Source organism: Akebia trifoliata, chromosome 15 (assembly GCF_017979445.1).
Source record: "Akebia trifoliata isolate Shusen 1 chromosome 15, ASM1797944v1, whole genome shotgun sequence".
Lineage (NCBI taxonomy): Eukaryota > Viridiplantae > Streptophyta > Magnoliopsida > Ranunculales > Lardizabalaceae > Akebia > Akebia trifoliata.
Genome location: NC_141389.1, coordinates 12,113,505 through 12,134,631, shown reverse-complemented (window position 1 = coordinate 12,134,631; position 21,127 = coordinate 12,113,505). Strand labels below are relative to the sequence as shown.

Sequence of the window (21,127 nt, the reverse complement as noted above, 5' to 3'; positions counted from 1 at the left end):
ATTTACTGTGATTCTCACAAGTCTGACGTGGGACATGCACATAACCATAGATTGTTTCCTCGTGATACGAGTAAAAACCATCTACGGTTATGTATGCATGTCCACATCAGAATTGTGAGAATCACAGTAAATCCTGTGTCACCCCAGCATGACTCTTTTAGAATACTTTGGTAGGTTCACATTGGCATACTTGGGACTAACAATGAACACTAAAGTAAATGCTCTCCTAGAAATGATTCTGAAGTTGGTCCAATATTTCCTCAGCAAATAATGGTGAAACAGATTTGGGCAAAAAAGTCATTTTCTCAGTGCTAAATAAACAGGAAAATTCAAAATTTTCTGAAGAATATTTGTTCATATTTTTAATCAATAATAATAATTATAATAATAAATTATATAGTTCTCTTACCTCTATTTGCTTTATAACCAAAGATATCGATGAACTTCCATGAAATGGTCTTTTATCTCACCTTGGTAAGAATCCAATCCACACATAATAAATTGAATATTATCAACTCAAATGCAAAATACCAGCAATAACAAAATCCACAAATGGAAACCAAAATTTAATATAGTCAGCTCAAATACACACAAATTAATGTCGATACAACTTGAAGTTGTTGGCCCGTGGATTCAAATCCACCTTTACCCACTAAATACTCATTAAGCCGATCGCATAACTTAAGATAAATATAAACTATTGCTGACATGATCAACCTTAAAATTCCAAAAACTGACCTTACATGCTCTTAAATCACATAATTCCAAAATTGTGCCATCTTAACACAGGTTTAACTTAATACTAGTACATTCTTTGTGATAATGTGCATGGACTGCAGCGCTGTTGAGCAAGCAAAGAGCTGACACGCGTAGGCACAATGAGCTGACGCGTAGTTGCACAATGAGCTGACATTTTTAAATATTAGTGTGTGTCGAGCAGCCCGGTGAATTGCTTGGATTTCATGCTTCGGCTCTGTTACTTAACTTGAGGGTCATTTTAATGTTCATAGCTGCTAACTCTGCAGTCCAATATATAAAAACGTAAGGTATAGCCACCGTTTCCATTCCTTTACTAGTCTTACAAACATGGCAAATAATCTTTTTGGGGATCCTACTGTAGATATCCCATTTTTGCATTCGCCTGACTCGGCGATCCGTCATCCGGTTGCTGTGAATTCCTAATGATGAGTACAAAAAACTCGAAAATTTGTGATAAGTCTTCTTCCAATTTCTTCTACCTTCTAATTTTATTCTATTATTTCTCTTTGCCACGCGACATAGAATTACTCACGTTTAGGATCACTACACGATACACTCAACTTAGCAAACACGTACACTTAGACTCGCTACACATTTGGACAACTTAGAGACTTCGCAACGTTAGGAAAACATGACCTCAAGACTTAGAAATAATCACGTTGCGATTGAAAGAAATTTCACGTCAAAATTCACCCAAATGGACAAAAATCAAAAAAATGACAAAAATACCCCTCATGAATTTCGGACCTCTGAAAAATCTTGAAAGTATCTCCATTACACTCAAAATAGGATTTTGAGTCTAACGAGACCCAAATCATTGAAATCAAAGAAATTTAAGAAAAATCATAAAAATGACCGAAATGCCCCTTAACATTCAAATTCGACTTAGAGATCCCGATCTTTAGGAAAAAGTAATAAAAATCAAAACTCAGTTAAAAACTCAATCTAACTAAAAATAAAACTCAAGTTAAAAATTAAACAATTCAAATTCAAACAATTAAAAATAAAACTCAAACAATTAAAATTAAACAATCAAACAATTAAAATTTAAATCAACATTCAATCTAAAATTTAATCAACCCATCAATATTTAAATTAAAATTAACATTGAAATTAAAACTCAATCGATCAATCAAATTGAATTTAAAACTTATTCAACCAATCGAATTAAAATCTTAATTTAACCAACCAATCAAGATCGAAAAATGAAACATAATTAACCCATCAAATTAAAATCAAATCAAAATTAAAAATTGTAACATAAACCATCAACCAAAATTAAAAATCAAAATTTAATTAATAATAATCCACCAATGTGCCACGTGTTGCGAAGTATGGGATCATGGTCCCCTTCTTTCTAAACTCAAAGAAAGATATATTCTCTCTATTGGTTCGGTCAAAGAAAGAAGCAAATAAAATAAAAAGGAAAAGAAATTAAATAAAATCATAAAAAAAGAAAGAAAGAGAAAATTTATAATAAATAAAAAAAGAAAACAGAAAGTGAATACTATAAAAAGAGAATCCCATGTTCTCTTGAGAAGAGAGACATTATTTTTTGAATCCATCAAAGGATGCTGACATTTTGAACCCATAAAAAAAAAAAAATGAAGACTGACGTTCTTGGGACAGCAAAAGGGAGAGACTTCTCTTCTGAATTTTTTCTCTCATATGTCACACACGACAGTAACTAAATAAAGAGGAAAGTGGAAAAGTTTTGAAAAGCAACAAAAAAAAAAAAAGGGAAAAAAGAAAATAAAAGAGAGAGGAGGAAGGAGTGTCACAGGGTTCATCTCCTCCAGCATTAACGACCTCTCCTTCCATCTCAACAGCACCCCACCAGAAATCTCCTTGCTGTCTTCTTCTCCACTGCCTGCAACCGTCCTCTTATCTCTATCTCTGCCATGCTCTGTCGAGTTCCCTCTCTCAGCCCTCTTCTTCTTCATCATAATAGCCTGCATTAACAGCCCCTACACGTCCTCTAGCAACCTCCATTAACTCCTCCCTTTCTTCTCCATTAACACCTCAGCCACCTTCATACAACCCTTGCTGCACCATAGAACACATCCTTCTCTTCTCCATTAACGCCCCAGCCACCTTCATACAGCCCTTTTTACCACCTCTGTTAACACCCTTACACAACGCCCCAAACATCATTTCTTCCATTCGGTTTACAGCCCCGAACATCGCCTCTTCCATTTGGTTTTACAGCCTTCCTCTATCTCCCTTCCATGCGATCATAGCAGCCACATATGCCTCTCTTTCACATGTTTACAATAGCCCCATAGACCCCTCTTCCATGCACCTATAGCAGCACCCCTAGTTTTCTCGCGTTCTCCCCTACAGCATCACATCTCTTTTTGGGCAGCCCCTACCCCCCTTTCTCACACATTCGAGGAATAAGCAATCAAATAATTCTGAAGGAACTCTGCGTAACCACATTCTTGCAAGTGGTAAGTCCGTTTTATTTCCTTTTCTTACTCTCCTCTAGGTGTTATTCTATGTGATGGTTTCATTCATGGACATTAATTTGTGAGTTTGCATGAGTCGACTTGCTGTTTTTTTTCGTACTTAGAAGTGTCAAAATTGATTTTTTAATAAAGTTAACACGTGAGACGACTCACTGAGTTTTGGTACACATAAAGGTTCAAAATCAATTTTTTTTAATAACGTGGTTGTGAATCAAGTCATTGAGTTTATGCGTGCAAGGGGGTTTCAAATTGATCTTTTTAAATAATATGCAAGTGAGTCCACTCACTGAGTTTTTGTGCACATAGAGATTTAAAATTGATTCTTTTTATATGCACGTGAGTCGACTCACTATTTTTTGTGCACATAGGGATTCAAAATTGATTTTTTTAATATGGGTTTGAGTCAACTCACTGAGTTTTGTATATATAGGAGGTTTTAAAATCGGATTTTTTATTTCCTTGTCACGTGGGTCAATTCACTGATTTGTGTGTGCAAAGAAATTCCAAAATCATTTTTTTAAATTGGGACTGAGTCGACTCACTGATCTTTCATGTACATGAAAATTTAAAAATCAATTTTTTTAACAAAATAAGCATGAGTCAACTCACTGATTTCTATGTATATAGGAATTAATTCACCGATCAATTTATTAACGTTTGTCACGTGTCTTTTTTAAGGAAAATTTGCATATATATGTGAGTGGTTGATTCACTAATTTGTCCCATGTCCCTAATATTTTGATTGTTGAAGCGCCGACTTGTTGTTCCACAATGTGTTCGTAATTTGAAAATTTGCATGTTTACAATACCCATTTTTGTAAGATTCACTTTTGGAAACATTCTAATTTCGAAAATTTTGTCATTTTCTAATTTGGGAAACCAAATAATGATAATTCTCTAATTTGAAAAATATTTTTGCAAATTTCTAATTTGGGACTCATATTTGAAAATTTCTATTTCGAGAAGATTATATTTCAAAATTTCTAATTTAGAAATTTCTCATATTTTTTATAAACTCTCAATTTAGGAAATTTCTAATTTTTAATTTAAAATTTTCATGAATTCCCAAATTATAAGTTTCATATTCCCAATTTTCCATTTTAGAAAATTTTCATAAATTCCTATTTTAGCCGATTTGGAGAATCTTCACATATTTGGATTTGTAATTGAAATGTTGTCATGTGGACTTTGGAGCATAGGTCGGAATTAAGATTTTTTCAAATATTTTCATTTTTATGCAAAATTCGAGAAATTATATGATATTTGGAGAATATTGGCCTTAAGATTCGTTTAACACACTCGATATAATTTGATGATGATGATGATGATGATGATTGGACCATAATCTTGACTTTAGTCTTTACCCGTTGACCGTAAGATAGTTTGGATCGTAGTAGAGACCGATCATCTCGATCGTGCGGATTAGGTGCCTAATACCTTCCGAAACCTGTAATCTGACCCCTTGCCCAATTCTCTGATCTGTGGACCGATCCGATCCATTTTAGAATTATTTTTGGTTCCTAGACCTAAACTAGGTGGCGACTCCTTACTCCCTAAAAGTCCCCATCTAATAAATCGGACCCCTATTCACCATTTAGTGGAAAACAAGTCAAGGCGATTTCACCTACCGGGTGGTAGTCCACCAATCTCTCGCACTGCTCTCTTCTGTGGTTGGATGAAAGACGTCGTGAGGATGCTCCCACAAAGTGAACCGACATCAGCAATGTGATGATCCGAGCATGTATGGAGTCTGTCATGTAACAGATATGCAGCACCATGAGCAAGCATTGCATCCCTTTCCATTTCACCAAAGCGGATGCCTCCACCACGCTTTCTTCCTTTGATAGGTTGTCTAGTAACCTGGTCCAATGTTCCGGTGGACCGAACCTGCATTCGGTAGGAAAGCATGTGTAAGGTGCATACAAATGGGTTAAATTTAATCAATATAACTATGGTAAACATGAAATTTTCATACATTATTCTGGTATTTATGTAATATTTTTGTTAACCAACCAACTCTCCATAAGACCGTTCTACTGGAGGAGAGGGAGAGAACTATGAATATAAGGGGGTCACAGGGCTTAACAGGAGTATAACATACCAGAGAGTGGAGCATAATATACAATCAACACTCCCTATCACCCATAAAGGTGGAAAGAATCAAACCCGTGACCTATACGAACCTAGCGCTCTAATACCATGTTAACCAACCAACTACTCCAAAAGATCAATCTGTTGGAGAGGGTCACGGGAATTAATTGGGGTATGACACACCTGAGAGTGGAGAAAAATACACTCAATTTTTTGTATCTTTTCAAAAACATTTTCATATATAATAAATAATTTATTTAAAAATAAAACTAGTGAATTATATATATATATATATATATATATATATATATATATATATATATATATATATATATATATATATATATATACAGGCACAAGTAGGGGAATAACATTCCTTTATTCATGCATGTTCATATCTAACTTGTATCTAAGAGGTATTTAAATTGTTAACAAATCTAATATTTTTTTTTTTAAATTGGAAAAAAACGTAACGTGAGGTCTAGTATTGTTTTTCCATGTCCTAAGCTCTTCACCAGAAACGATCAAGTAGAGATCTATATGAGAGGCAGTATCCACCCACCACTAGGACAATGTGGGACCTTAAAGAAGTATGTTCTCATGTAGATTCAGCATTGAACATGTTTAGTGCATTTTAGGGTATGCGTTTTGGTTATATCAACAAGGAAAAGTCCGATTGTTATTGTTCGGATAGTTGTGTCTTGTTAGCAGAAAGCCTCTTCGCTAAGCAGCTGCTAAGCTACTCTCCGCCCCAGATGCTCCGCTCTGTGTTCAATCAATGAGCCAGCGCTCCACAATTGATTGTTGGTCCACAGCCCCCGCCCTACAGAATGAATAAGGAGAGGCCTAGCAATGACTGATCCACTCGGACCCCACTCCTTACCTCACCCGACTAGAGAAGTCACCGAAGTGATTCTAAAGGCCAAAGAATGATTTTTGAATGCTACTACGCATCCTTTCTCATAGTAAAGTGTAAGGTAGGTTTGGGTATAGCAGGACTTGAACCTGTGACCGTTAGGTTAAAAGCCCAATGCTCTACCAACTAAGCTATACAACCTTTTCAGACACCATTGGTGACTCAGCATAGGGCTTGTTTAATTGATTTAAACATGATTAAAATCTTTTTAGCATTTTTTTTAATTCCAAAAAACGATTGTCTCATTGTTATCTTGATCCATCTTGCTTTGTCTCACAAATTTATCCTTGTTCAGCCAATGTAACGTGGGGGTCAGAGCAAAATGCAATCAAGGACCTAGAATAGCATTGGTAAATGACAAGCTTGTGCCTGACAAACCAAATAAAAAGAAGATAAATATGAGTGTTTGTGATTTATAGCCAAGTCAGAAAGTTATTTGATTAACGTTACCGATGGTTTTCATTGGTTGATGTTCGTTTTTTTTTTTTTCAAATTTCGAGAGACAGAAGTCAAAAGAAAAGAAATGAAAATAATAAGAGAGATTACCTGAAACTTGTCAGAAACCATGTGTCGGAGACGCTGGTAATAAACCGGCCCAATAAAAATTTCACAAGGCATCTCTATTCCAAGAACTCCTCTGTACAATACTTCTAAACCATGATAATTAAACCCATGAGAGGTTAATATGGGACCGAGTTCATCAACAAGTGAGCTTGATTTAGATGAGGATTCTCCATTAGCTGTTTTGATTGAATGGCAAAAGGTGTTGCATCAACAAATTTTCCATGTAAGCTACCTCCCTGTGGCAAGACATGCAAGTGTACGTGCAAAGCAGGCTTAGACATGAGGAAATAAAATAAGGTAATACTCAAATACTTGAATAAAACTAATATGATTCTAAATTAATATTATCTATTGATCGAATGGGTGTCAAAAATTTTATGAGGATCCAAAGGAATGGAGGGCCACTTGGATGAGAGTCTCATCCACTATTTATAAAAGTTCTAAATGTCATTGAATCAAACAAGACAAAGACAGAAGATCAATGGAGCAATGACATGGGGACATTGGCATGCGTCTCACATATACGAGTCCGGACACAACGCTGTTGAGAAACCTGAAATGCAAGCACATCTGCTCCAATATATTTGAATGCCCTATTTTATTAAGGTTGAAATGTAAAATATTTAATATGCAGACCAGATACAGGTACAAACACTGAACTAGAAGTCTAAGACACGGATACGGATACAGATAACCCTTTGAATGTAAACCATGTTTTCATGATATGAAGGATAAACTAGAAAATCTTACAAAGACTGAAGTCCCAACAAACCTGGAAATGAAATCTTTAACAGTTTGACCGTACTCGTTTAAAGGTGTACCTTAGCAGCTATAGATTCGAAAAGCATTCCAATTGTCATCCTAGAAGGAAATGCATGCGGATTGATGATAAGATCTGGATGCATTCCCGTTACTCCTGAGAATGGCATATCAATATCGGGCCACAACTGAGAACAAACACCTTTCTGCCCATGTCTACTGCTGAATTTATCACCAATTACAGGATTTCTAGAGCGTCTGAAACGAACGTTCACCTGTTCAGAAAGATATATAGATGAAAGTAAGCGCATGTGCATCAAAAAACTTCAAGCACAATTAGAATTAAATCACCATGGAAAGTATTTAATGGAAAATAAGTTTCATATTTACCAAAATGTTGTCCATGTCATGGCATGGATCATTAAAAATTAAAATTCATGACTTTTTGTAAATGAAGAAACACCTTATGAAAAGATCATTTTTACACAATAAAACAAAAAAGACTTCTGCTGTTCCTCAGAGAAAAATCACCAAACTGTACAATAAATGCAAGGAGCAAGAAGAGTGTTCACATTTTTGCATGCATTGCAACTACCCTGAGAAGTGCAGTCAACTTTTGTTAACTTCCTTTTATCTGAATTATTTTTTTCCCAAGGAAAGATTGACGCCCTAGCCCTTTTGGCACCAAAAATTAGTAATAATAATGCTAAAGCCTTTATATTGGTTAAAGACCAGCCACTACAATGAATCCAAGTGTGAAGAAAGCTAGAGGGCTTCATAAATGTCTTCGTACTCTTATCTAAAACGAAATCAATTTCTCTACAAAAGTTAATTTCTCAGGTCCATAGAAAGTGGATGAAGATACAGCCAGCATTATTTAACGGATGGGAGGGCAGCAGAGTTTGGCAAATATCCTCAACGACATTGGAGAACTGTCTAGAGCCAGGTCCATAATTTCCTCCTTTAATTTCTATCTAAAATCGTCTTCCATTCAAGTGTCCTATTAGACGATCCTCTTGCTTATTTAAAAGCCTACAACCCGAATGTTCCTTCTCTTCAGTGTTGTCATCAGTCTTTGCTACATGATCAAACCATCCCAATCAACTCACTTAAATTAGCACTAATTGGGGATTGGTTGATGTGCTTTAATAGTTTGGGATGACAGTGGTATCAACTTAGACTGTGCCTCATGCTTCTATATTGGAAATCTCATTGTTGGGGTTGTATTTGTATTGGATAGTTGCACCATTGTTGATACATCACCTTATCGGTTTATGGGGAGTGTCTTGTCATATGATGACTTTTATGTGACATATGTGCCATAGGTTGTCTCCTTGTGCAATATGTTGCCAAGTGCACAATTCGGCTAATTCTGAAAAAATTTTGTAAAAAAGGCAAAATTTTAGAGATTTTACAAAATATTTTATTAGATTTCTTACTAAAACCGATCATCTTCAACCACTCTCTAAATCCTATCTCCTTCTTGATGTTTGAATGTTGAAAAAACTAAGGGCCCGTGTGGATACAAGAGCCAAAAGTACTTAGAACATAAGTACTTCCATAAATACTTTTTGAAGTACTATCTGAAGTAGGTGGATAACTGTTGTGTGTTTTGCATGCTGGTTCTGAGAAGTACTTTTGATAGTGTTTTGTGTTTGGGAACTACTCTGGATTCTGTTAAAATGATCAGAATGCCCTTATATAGGTATCAGTTACTATTTTTAACAATAACTCAACAAATTATGCTCCAAAAGAAATAAAAGTTATTGTTTTTATCCATAAAAACTTATATAAACACCCAACAATTATAAACAAATAGAAGGTATTGTGAGCAAATATATAACACTAAAAATATGAAGAAGCTTTCACCACATCAATGGCTAGTAAATTTGTGTCTAATTGTTTACATTAATCTTGCAATAAGAAACTTTCAACCATGGTTGAGAATCCAAGAGGTTGAACTACAACAAAAATCTAGAATTAGCTGGCTTAAGCTGGGGGATCAGAATAGTGCTTTCTTCCACCATTCGATCAAGGCGAGAAAGGCTAGAAACATGATCTCTAACCTCATAGAAAGGGATGGCAATTTTATATCTAGAGGTGAAGATATAGAGTGCGAGGTGGTAGACCATTTCAGGAGAATCATGGGTAAAGCCAATCAGGCCAAGCCTCATGAAAATTGGTCCAATGTCAAGCATACTAATCAGCTCAATGGAAATGCTCAGGATTTTCTGGCAGCAGCTGTGCAAGATGAAGAGATCCATCATGCCCTATTCAGCATGGACCCTTTCAAGGCTCCTGGTCCAAACTGCTTTAATGTTTGTTTCTACCTAAGAGCTTGGGAGACCATTAAGTTGGGCTTAGTTGATGCAATCAAGTACTTTTTTAGTGGTATCATCCTTAGGGAGTCCAATGCCACAACTATTTCTCAAGTCCCCAAGGTAGACACGACTCACACTCTCTTTGATTTTAGACTTATCTCTTGTTGTAATGTAATTTACAAGATTATTTTTAAGGTTATCACTAACAAAATTAGAAAGGTAACTGCTAAGCTGGTAGGTCTGAACCAATCGGCGTTCATCAAAGGTCGTTGCATAACAGATAACATCCTTTTTGCGCATGGGCTAGTCAGAAACTACCAAAGGAAGAACACCAGTCCTACAGGAGCAGTGAAAGTGGATCTGAGGAAAGCCTACGACACTGTTGAATGGGTGGCCATTGAAGCTAGCCTTGCTACTTTCAAATTCCCAAGGAAATTCATCGATTGGATCCTCATGTGCGTTACAAGTGTCTCCTACACCATTTCCCTTATGGATCTTTTGTTGGTTGGTTTGAGGGTAAGAAAGGTCTTAGATAAATTAGTATAAATCCATGATGAGAAAATTAAAGAGATGTGGAATCTACCAAATAATGCAATTAAACAGATAAATAAGACAGGAGGAAGCGAGAAATAGCCCACCAGATGCCTTTAAGACAACTCCCCTAGGCCTGCTCTAATGCTTCCTCAAAGTCAAAGATCTAAACCTTCTGCTTAATCACATAATAGGGCAAGCCCAACCCCTTCGGGCCTTTCTTTTCTTTATCTCGAGGGCTTGGGCTCATTCTCGGTCCCAGGTTGGGCTTGGGTGGCAGAAGCACAGCACCAAAGACTAAATTCTCATCCTGCAAGTAGACATGAGGTTTTGCAAATCCCCATCAATTCATATAGAGAATCGTCAAGAAATAAATAGAGCAAAAATACCTAATGTAAGCTACTTTCAATTAAGTCAGGAGATCCAATCAGCTTCTCCCCCTTCAAATATAACCACCAAACCACACACAATATTTTCTTCTTAAGATCTTAACAATAAATTTTGATTTTTTTTTTTTTTTTCTATTCTTGTAAGTGTATGTGTCGATTTGTGGGAAAGCAATTGCCCTTATGGCCTTACCTGGACCGTAATAATGGGGAACACACCAGGGTGGTTTGTAAAGAAGAGCTTATCATCCCCAAGACCTGCAAAGCCCGAACATAATAGGGTGAATTACCATTACATGAGCTGAATTTGAAGAATTTCACGATTCCGGCTCACTTCCAATTGTCACTCTAAAACCTCCAAATTTGTTACCGTTCACGTTTTGGTAATTAAAATGAACCATGAGCTGGAATCATAAATTCCTCAAAAGTTGATCACTTTTTCGTAAATATCCCAACATAATAAGGTATCATTTCTGTTACAAAATCATTAAATTAGAATAAAGGGAAGCAGAGAAGCCCCAAGTGATGGAATTGGAATTAGAACTTGACTTAACTGAATATAACAATCAAACAAGACAGATATTCTATGGGTTCTGTACAAAACTATTTTTCACAGGGCAACCAAGACATTACAAACAAAAAAAAACAGATTGAAGTACACAAAGTAACCTAAAATACAAGCAAAAAAAAAACCACCAGAATCTTTTTCCCATTCTTCTTTGTTGTGATATTCTATGGATATTCTTTGTTACGAAAGTCATTTTTTACTCAAAATTTGTGTTCCATGGAGCACAAACTCGTAGGTCAAATGAAATAAGAAAAAAGGCACACGTTAAGGTGCATTAAATACAACTTGAAAATAAGCATTTGTGGGTATTTTTGGTGTGAAAATAAATTACCAATGCATATTACATGCACCGTAACTTATGCCCTCTGGGCACATTTAACAAATGCACATGTTAAGCATTTGGGGGTCTGCCTAACCCCACTTTAATCTTAAGAAAAAAACAAACATTCAGAGAAGTATAATGCTGAAGTGACTTTACGATTGACCTCGCACGTGGAGGATTGTACGAATCATAGATGCTTTTCATCCAGATATAAATGAAAGCATCTTTAGTTCTGTGCACACCTTCACATCAGAAAAGTGTGATGTGAGGTCACTCCAGGTCGCCTTCGGAAAATGATGACATGACATGGACAGAATAGCCATTTATGTTTCTTTTCTCACATGATACCAAATGTCAGGAAAAAAAACAGTTACACTGAAAATAATAGAATTCTAGCGAAAGTAGGGAAAAAAGGAAAAAAAAATACATTATTAATGTGTTTGGACGCTCATAAGAAGGATAATGTTGAAGTAACATTAAAATGTACATTGTGGGAGACATTTCTACTGTGGATGTGGGTCACAACCATAGATGCTTTTCATCGAGATATCAGTTCGATGGTCCTGACACACATCCACGTCAGAAATGTCCCCCACGAGATGTACATTTCAATGTTACTCCAGCACAACTCTTGTAAGAATCAATTCCCAATAATTTACTATGCACGACTTTGATATGACCACATTAGAAATCAAAAGGCACCAAAGCTAGCAATAATCTTATGTCCACATTAAGATCAACAAGACTTGATGGGATTAAAAATGCCCCTCGGGCACAGAACAAAGATTTGCTCTTTCAAAATTTAACGCGGACGCTATGTGGTATTAAATGAGTAAAAGTGATTTTGGTCAGTAAAGAAAAAAAATTTGAGCAGTTTAAGTGTTTTAATTTAGTATTTTTTTTTTTTTTTCAATACACATGGCATCATACCATTGGTTCATTAGGTTAGCACATAAATTTCAAATGAGTTACAATCCAATACAAAAAATAAACATATTGGGATACGTGCATGGTGAAAACACAATCAATTCAACATAAAATTAGAGTGAAATGAAGATGAAATGGATAGTCCAGATAGTCTATTCTCCAGTAAGGTAAGATTATCACGATTCTTTCAAAATAGCAAGTCTTTGTTATGGATACATAGAATGGGAATCGGACTCCCCACTTCCTAGAATTAAGGATACATGACCAAATATGCATATGTTACTATATTCAAAATATTGAAATCAAGGTGTTAAAATTCTGGTTTCGACATCTATTTCGATCGATCTAGAGATGAAAACCTTTCATGTAAACATTTTCTATCAGTGTGGATATTAATGTTAGAAAGTATGAATAGGCAATGTTAAATTTGAATTAATCAATAAAAGGCAAGAAGCAATTAACCAAAATAAATGTAAGATCTGACCCGGATTGATGAAGAAGATGGAGAGATAAAAAATCAGATTCCAGCAACATTGTTTAACTTTACTGTAAAGCAGAGATAAATCAATATTCTGTGAATTGGAGTTAGGATGCCCGAGAGATGTACTGTGCACGCTGTCATAAAGAAAATATCACCCTGCTAAGGTGTTGACTGGCTCTGCACATCAAGAAGAGAGAAGCTTTTACAAAGGTTGATGACAAAAGAAATAGCAACACAACAGCACGTATTCACATATCACATATAAATTGACAAACAATTAAATTTTAATGAAGAAATAACCTGTAATTCCTCATTCGATGACTACTACCAGCAATGAATTCTTCAAGAAAATCAAACTTTACGAATTAAACCTTTAAAAAGTAGGATATTTAATATTTGAATGTATTTGAGATTGAGAAGGATAAGAGAACAGGAATGAATGCTTGTGAAAAAAATATAAAATAAAAACTCAAAATTTTCTTTAGATTCTAATTTTAACTAGATTGCTGATTTTCTAACTCAATCTGACAGAATAAAGTGTATCCCAAGGGGGGGAAATCTACGGTTGTTGCACATGCCACGTCAGTGAGTTTTGCGTTATTCTGTCAGAGTTGAGTTAGAAAATCACTACACTTTTAGCTTAAGTGCGGTAACTTATAACTTCGTGACTACAGAAATGAGTCATGCTGGAGTAACATTAAAATTGACATCGATGCTCACATTGCTGATGTAGACGTGCACAGATAGCCATACATGCTTTTCACTCATATCTCGATGAAAAGCATCTATGGTTCCATACATACATCCACATCAGCAATTTGAGAACCAATGCCAATTTTAAAGTTACTTCAGCATTTTCCCTACTGAAATACATATCTATCTCTAGGATAAGATATTTCTCGAAAAAACCAAGGGGTTTGTTTAAGTGGCAAAACTAGTAGTGATGGGCCTGCTCCCTATGGTCATGTGTTTGTACAGAGTGGCCTCCTAACTTATCTTGTTGCCTGTTGGAAAACTTCGGTGGGGTTGGGGTGTGCAAAACATTTCCCCACTCATTCTCCCTGGAAATCATGCACACCTGAAAAAAAAAGATAAGGGTTCAAACCCCTGCCTTCACCAGCTTGTCCTAAGGGAAGAGAAACTTAACTATATAGTTTATTAGAAATAAATCTACAACATGCTACTAAATATAAAGGATTTGATTGAAGTGTACAGAACATCCACAACAGTTACAAGTCTTAAAAATCTTGGGTACTCGGCCACCAACCCACTAAAGAAAACTAATTCAAGGATAGTTAGTCGGCGAAAACAACGGGTTTTGTTCCCAAGCATTTGATATCAACACTCGCAGAAACTACCATCTTAGCCAGTTAGCATCTCCTCCAAAATTACAAGTTACAGAATTTCCATGTTCGACACAACATACAAACCCACTAAAGATGGTTTTTGTTGGTTGTTTTTTTATGGTAGTAAAGAGAGAATACAGCTTTACTTCATGGAAGTTTTATAGCAAAATTGAGTTTAATTTGTTATTTATGATAATTTAGTAAATTTTTTCTGTCTTTATTCCACATTGATCTTGTATATAAAATCTATTGCAAGATTAGTTGTTCTTGTAATCATCTAAGTTAACATTTTTTAAAACTCATATTTGAATCTATGACATTCCAATAGTTTACAAAATCCGGATAGGCTAAATACATCCAAAAGCTTGGAGAATGTAGCTAAACTAAGGACAAATGGTAATGTCACAATCTAGACTTTCGAATATGGCGCAAAATGAACAACAAAAATCATTTCTCAATGTCTTGTATAAGGCAATGAAAGGAGAACATTCAAGTGGGGCTAACTAGGTTTTTACAGCAAAATGGGTATCTTACGATATCATGGCCATTGTAGTTCTTTTATCTCCTCTAATGGTGTGTGAATAGAGTAACATTCGTTGGATGGTCAGTGATAGGAAGATAGCAAAATCAGATTGTCACCAAATTGAAAAAAATGCAACATCCCCCACAAAGGTAAAGCGATATTTTCACCAAGTATTATAGATTGTTAGTCTTCCAAACCTACTCCTAGAGCCAAAATATACAAAAAACTTCCCTTTTTAATATAGAATGAAGTCATTAACACCACCTGATATAACCATCATACAAATAAGAAACCTTGAATCATCTATGCCTACGTGTTTGGTCTATGCTGGAGCAAAACAATGATAGTTTCCATTTGCAAGATATCAAATGTTTAGAAAATGCTTCCACAAGTGGAAAATTTTTATTAAATAAGCAAAATAAGATAGGATCACAATACAATCAAAGAAATTATCCTTGACAAACATGCATTAATCAAGGTAAACAAAACAAAGACATTGCTTTTTTTTGGGTCTTTGAACGCTTCAATCAATGGAGAAGTGAAAGTTACAACATTGTTCATCATCTTGGATTGCAGCTGATAACCCTAGCACCGACCCGATCAAGCCTTCGAACTGTCGCAGAAGCCTTCAATTTCCCCTCATTCCAGAATGCCTTCACCATCTGATCCCCAATCTCCTTACCTCTCTCCTCATCATCTGTAATCGCAACTGCTGTTGGTCCAGCACCGCTAATTGTACACCCAAACGCCCCCGCCTCAATCGCTGCTCTCTTAACCCCTTCCATCCCAGGAATCAAAGGTGCCCGCTTTGGTTCTACAATCTTATCCGATGACAATGCCGTACCCAAACCTCTCAAATCTCCTTGTAGCACTGCCGCCACCAATCCGCCGGCTTGGCTACAATTCCAAATATGGTCCGACATACTGATCTCCAATGGTAACACCGCCCTCATTTTCTTGGTGGGAGCTTCGAAATCAGGATTCACTAATACAAAAAACAACTCATTTTCAATTGGAAAATTTAATTTAATTATATCCAGCGGGTCATAGCTCCGAATCAACACGAACCCTCCCATAATTGCTGGTGCAATATTATCGGCATGATAACCAGACACCTTCGCCTCTGAATCGAGACCAGCAAGAACAAGGTCTGAGACAGTTAATTTCCCGCCAAAAATCTCATTAACCGCTACGGCAGCAGCGGCGGCACTTGCAGCACTTGATCCAAGACCACTACCTAACGGTAAGCCTTTCTCAAGCGAGAGTGATAGACCAACAGATCGAATTTCGAGCATTTTCATAACAGAAATAGCTGCGATTCCCGCACAATTCCATAGAGGATTTTTGCTGAGCTTCTTGGAGCTGTTACCAATGCCACTAATGGAGGTGATTGAAATTTCTCCGGGTTGAACATCTGGATCAATGCGCAAAGAGACGAAATCACCAATTCCATCAACAGCGCAACCGAGGAAATCGAAGCCCGGACCAAGGTTGGCAATTGTCGCTGGTGCAAAGGATTTCACAGAGGTGAAAACTGGTTCTGGTTCGATTTTTAGGATTTTTGAAGATGGAGAAATATTGCATCTGACGGTTTCAAATCGCGAGGTTGTAGGGCTGATGTTGCAAGTATTTGTTGAAAATAAAGTGGGTTTGAAAGGAAATTGGTTGCAGACAGCCATGAGATAGTTGCAGGGTACTATGAGGAAGGGATCAAGGGGATGATGTTTTGGAGAGAAGGCAAACCCTAAGTTATGCCAAGGTTTTGGATTGCAAATATATGTCCTGAGTGTTTGCTAAGCAAAACATGCCACTTGGCATTGTATTTGGGCCACTGACCAACTGTTTCTCTTCTACCCTTGGCTGAATCTACAATACAATAGTCAAGAATGAAAAGGTCATCTTATTGGTTGAAACCATAATTAGCAATTCGACAAAACAAAATAAAATAAAAAAAGTTGAAAAATAAATTGAGTATGATTCAGAATAGGAATTCAACTACTTATTTAAAAATTCGGCTGAAAGAAATAAGACTCAGTAAACTGGTGTTGCTCTTTGAACCCCAAAACAGACACATATTTGACTACCATTTATATGCTTGAGAAAATTCAATAGACTAATGCCGGAATGACACAGAGACACAATGACATGGTGGCACGCACATAACCATAGATGTTTTTTACTTGTATCTCGCAGAAAAGCATATACGGGTTATGTGCACGCCACCACATCATTGTATCACCCCAACACGACTCAATTCAATATTCACTGCTTGCTTGGGCATTAAAGACAGCAGGAGGATTTCAGTTTACTGAGTCTTTTTATCACCCCAAACATCTTTTTGTCCCATTTATTTTAACCCCGATCCGAACTTTCTTTCATGTTAACAGTAGATCAGGGGTTTTTGAATTCATATTTTTCTGGATTTTCCAAAGCACATGTTTTTTAGCCAAACTTAATCCCAAAGCAATCAAATAAGATATTTAACTAGCATTGAATCGGGTTCGAACTGATTTTAAAGGGATTGACTGACTCGGACATGTTTCTTATTTCATCTTCTATTTACAAAATTTAAGAACCTAAAAATGGTTGCTAATGTGATCAAGTGGACGATCTCGACTGTAAGTAGTCTCTGTTGTTAGTGTTGATGCTCGACTCAACATAACACATTCATTAATTGAGCTCAACATAGCATCACAAACCCTAGTGAAGTAAAGAAGACTAACCAGCAAGTGACCCTGAAAATTGTAGTTTCTATCATCCAAAGTATTTCTAGATACAAAAAAATAGATCTGGATTTTCATAAGTGTTACCTTCTTGAAGACCTTGAAGAGAAAGATGATGATGATGATGAAGAAGAGAAATATCTCTGGTCTACGAGTTCAGCTCTTTCGTCCCAAGCCTCTAAGGTTTCTAAAAACAGATATATTTGTGTTTTACTTGGGGTGTAAGTAGTAAGAGTTGGAGTGCCAATATTATTTCTCATTGAAATTTTTGAAAATAGTCCAAAATCCTAGAGAGTTGCGACGAAAGAGCCAAACTCGCAGACCAGAGATATTTCCCTTCTTCATCATCATCGTCATCATCTTCAAAGTCATCAAAAAGGTAATGCTTCTGAAAATCCAGATCTATTTTTTTTGTATCTAGAAATACTTTGGATGATAGAAACTACAGTTTTCATGGTCACCTGCTAGTAAGTCTTCTTCACTTCACTAGGGTTTGTGATGCTATGCTGAGCTCAATTAATGAATGTGTGATGTTGAACCGAGTATCAGCACTAATAGCAGAGACTACTAACAATCGAGATCATCCACTCGATTACATTAATAGTCATTTTTACGTTCTTAAATTTTATAAATAGAAGATGCAATAAGAAACATGTCTGGGTCAGTCAGTCTCTTTAAAATCAAATTTGAACCCAATTCAATGCTAGTTAAATTACTTATTTGATTGCTCTGGGATTAAGTTTAGCTCAAAAACATGTCCTTTGAAAAATCCAGAAAAATATGAATTCAGAAAGCCCTGATCTCCTGTTAACATGAAAGAAAGTTCGAACCAGGGTTAAAATAAATGAGACAGAACGATGTTTTAGGTGAAAACAAGACTCTCAGTAAACTAAAATCTTCCTGCTGTCTTTAATGCCCAAGCAAGCAGTGAATATTGAATTGAGTCGTGCTGGGGTAACACAAAGGGGAGCACAGGGGTGACACAATGACGTGGTGGCGTTTCATTTGAGTTGATAAAAAATTGCAATTCAGTATCAACTTTTCATCGCAAATCTGCACTTAACTCCTTGTAGGAGCTCCCTGGGACTGCCTTCTCAGCCTCACATTGAGCCATGCTCTCGTTGTACTTGTTTTGACCCTTAATGCAATACTTTAACATGGTCCGAGTGTACATTGAGTCATTCTCAGCATGGTGATCATTCCCACCGAAAATCAGTCCCTTCTAACACTATCAACTACATAAAAAAGTTGACTTCAATAATGGTTGATATGAACAGTTCATGCCTCATTCATTCTGGTGAACAAAGAAACAGAAACACATACATCTAAACTATCAAATCGAAACACATAGATCACATAGATCAAAAAACACATACAGATTGCAGATTCCGCTCCACAAGAACCCGGAATCGACTGAAAAGCCATGAAATTCCAATAAAAGAGAACCTAACTAAGGAAACCCAGAAAGCAGATTCCACTTAAACTCTATCGAATTTGAGGAGATCAAGTGCTATTATTGTCAACCCAATAAACCCTGAGCCTCATCTTACCCTAGGAAAACCCTAGATTTTGTTGAAACACTGAGACGAGTCACTGAATTCAAACAAAAGGGGACCCATTTCTGTAAAATACTTGATGAACCCAAGTGATACTAGTAGCCGATCAAGTAAACCATACGATTTTCATATTAGGAGAGACACACAAAAACCCTAGATTCGATGAGTTAGGTGACAAGTGGGTTAAAAGGGACATGGGTCTGGTACAATTGGTTGGAATCTGATTCTGGTTTTGATAAAAAAAAAAAAAATTTAATCTGATTTACAACTTAGAAGAGCTGTATGAGAATCGAGGACTACAGATTGGAAAAGAAGAAAAAAAAAGATAGAGAGAAGGAATTCCTTTTTTCCTTCAAGAAGCTAACTTTAGAGTTTTCTTAGGGTACCTTACGAGCGGTGAAGCAACTAAGGATGAAGATCAACAAAGCTCCTCAGTCGAAGAAGCTCCCAACTTGAAAATGGAGATCGAAGAAGAGTTTGATCAACAAATCGCCTCAGTCGAAGAATCGTCGGACTTCTGGAGAGTGGGGTCGATCTTCGAGAGGAGGAGCTGCTGCTGCTGCTGCTGCTGCTGTTGCTGATCGGAACTTTAGGGTTTTTTATGTTTTGGTTTTGAGAATACGGCATTGAAATGTGGTTTAAGGGCTGTCAACGGATAGGTATCCTATCGGATAGTGCTATATCCGAATTCGAATCCGAAAAATAATAATAATATCTGAATTTGAATTCAATCGGATATCACTAACTAACATTTCAATTCAAATTTGAAAAATATATTGGATATTCGATAATATCCGATCCGATAAAAAATTCTATCAAATACCATCATCCTCAATTAGTCCATCTATAGAAAAAAAACAAATTGATTTTCTTAATTTTTTAATTCAAAATTGATAATCTTTCACCTATTTTCGTCTTAAAATCTAATAAAATGGGGTTTTATTATGTGTATGTGAGAGAGAGAGAGAGAGAGGATATATCTTTGGATGTTCGTCAGTCGTAGAAGAAAGTGGTTATGAAACTCGTACAGTATAAAAAAAAGATTTTGCTGTGAGAGAGAAAGAAAGAGAGAGAGAAAGAATATGTCCCTAATGCTCGTCGGTTGAAGAAGGCACGGTCGAAACCACTTTGATGAAGACGATGGTTATGACTGGTTTTCTTGCATTTTGGTTGAAGAAGATAAAGTTTTAAAAGGTTAAATTTTGTTGTATAATATGAATATACAATATTATATAGGCAGATTTACCAAAACATGCACAATTTTTCAATTATTTACCAAAACGGTACACTGTAGCAATTAATTCCGAAAACGGTAAATTTACCGTTTTCGAAATTAATTTATTTTACCAAAACGGTAAAAACAGTAAACCAATAATTTTTTTCCCGAAAATACCCTTTTGTTAATGTTTACTGAAAATACCATTTTGTCCTCGTCTCTTTTGATAAAAATTTCTGAAATTACAGTTGAAAGGGTTTCCTTCGAACAAGTGCAACAAGAAATCGAAGACGAAGAGGTATGACCTCTCTCTCTCTCTCTCTCCGTTGGATAGATTTAGAAAATATAGCAAGTTTCCCTCTCTCTCTCTATTTCTTTCCGTTGTTAGAACGTGAGAAACTTGCAAGTTTCTCCGTCTTTGTCTCTCATTGTTGTGGAAATCATGAGAATAGTTTCGATCTATCTCTCACTGTTGTGGAGATCATGAGAATAGTTTCGATCTATCTCTCTCTGTTGTGAAGATCGTGAGAAATTTGAATTGAAATTGTTTGTGTATGTGTTTTGGGGTATTCGAACCCGAGTTATAAATTTGATTAGGTACAATTAGTATTTGAATTTTTAGACTATTTAGGATTGATGTAAATTTTATCATTAAATGACTAATTTTTTG

General features: G+C 36.1%; 1 protein-coding gene, 1 long non-coding RNA gene, 1 other non-coding gene and 1 pseudogene across 4 annotated transcripts; all 4 read right to left on the bottom strand.

Annotated features, from left to right (window-relative positions):
• Positions 1 to 596: 596 nt before the first annotated feature.
• Positions 597 to 7,962, bottom strand: LOC147384368 (DNA-directed RNA polymerase I subunit 2-like; annotated as a pseudogene). The gene is made up of 5 exons (XR_015172452.1): positions 7,948 to 7,962; positions 7,620 to 7,832; positions 6,781 to 7,034; positions 4,856 to 5,114; positions 597 to 1,019 (listed from the first exon to the last, which is right to left on the bottom strand). The product of XR_015172452.1 is annotated as a DNA-directed RNA polymerase I subunit 2-like (transcript).
• On the bottom strand, positions 6,303 to 6,375 carry TRNAK-UUU (transfer RNA lysine (anticodon UUU)). Its single transcript has one exon. It is a non-coding gene; the product is annotated as a tRNA-Lys (tRNA).
• Positions 7,963 to 10,797: 2,835 nt separating the features above from the next.
• LOC147384367 (uncharacterized) lies at positions 10,798 to 15,025 on the bottom strand. Its single transcript, XR_015173030.1, has 3 exons — positions 13,097 to 15,025; positions 10,989 to 11,053; positions 10,798 to 10,849 (listed from the first exon to the last, which is right to left on the bottom strand). It is a non-coding gene; the product is annotated as an uncharacterized LOC147384367 (long non-coding RNA).
• A 308-nt stretch (positions 15,026 to 15,333) lies between these two features.
• Positions 15,334 to 19,858, bottom strand: LOC147384366 (homoserine kinase-like). Its single transcript, XM_086426081.1, has 2 exons — positions 19,628 to 19,858; positions 15,334 to 16,828 (listed from the first exon to the last, which is right to left on the bottom strand). The coding sequence occupies exon 2, from the start codon at positions 16,639 to 16,641 to the stop codon at positions 15,523 to 15,525; it is 1,119 nt and encodes a 372-aa protein (XP_086282207.1). The 5' UTR covers positions 16,642 to 16,828; positions 19,628 to 19,858; the 3' UTR covers positions 15,334 to 15,522.
• Between the last annotated feature and the right edge of the window lie 1,269 nt (positions 19,859 to 21,127).

Excerpts from the sequence above, each read along its gene's own strand:
- LOC147384366 (XM_086426081.1), bottom strand. The coding sequence starts at position 16,641 with ATGGCTGTCTGCAACCAATTTCCTTTCAAACCCACTTTATTTTCAACA.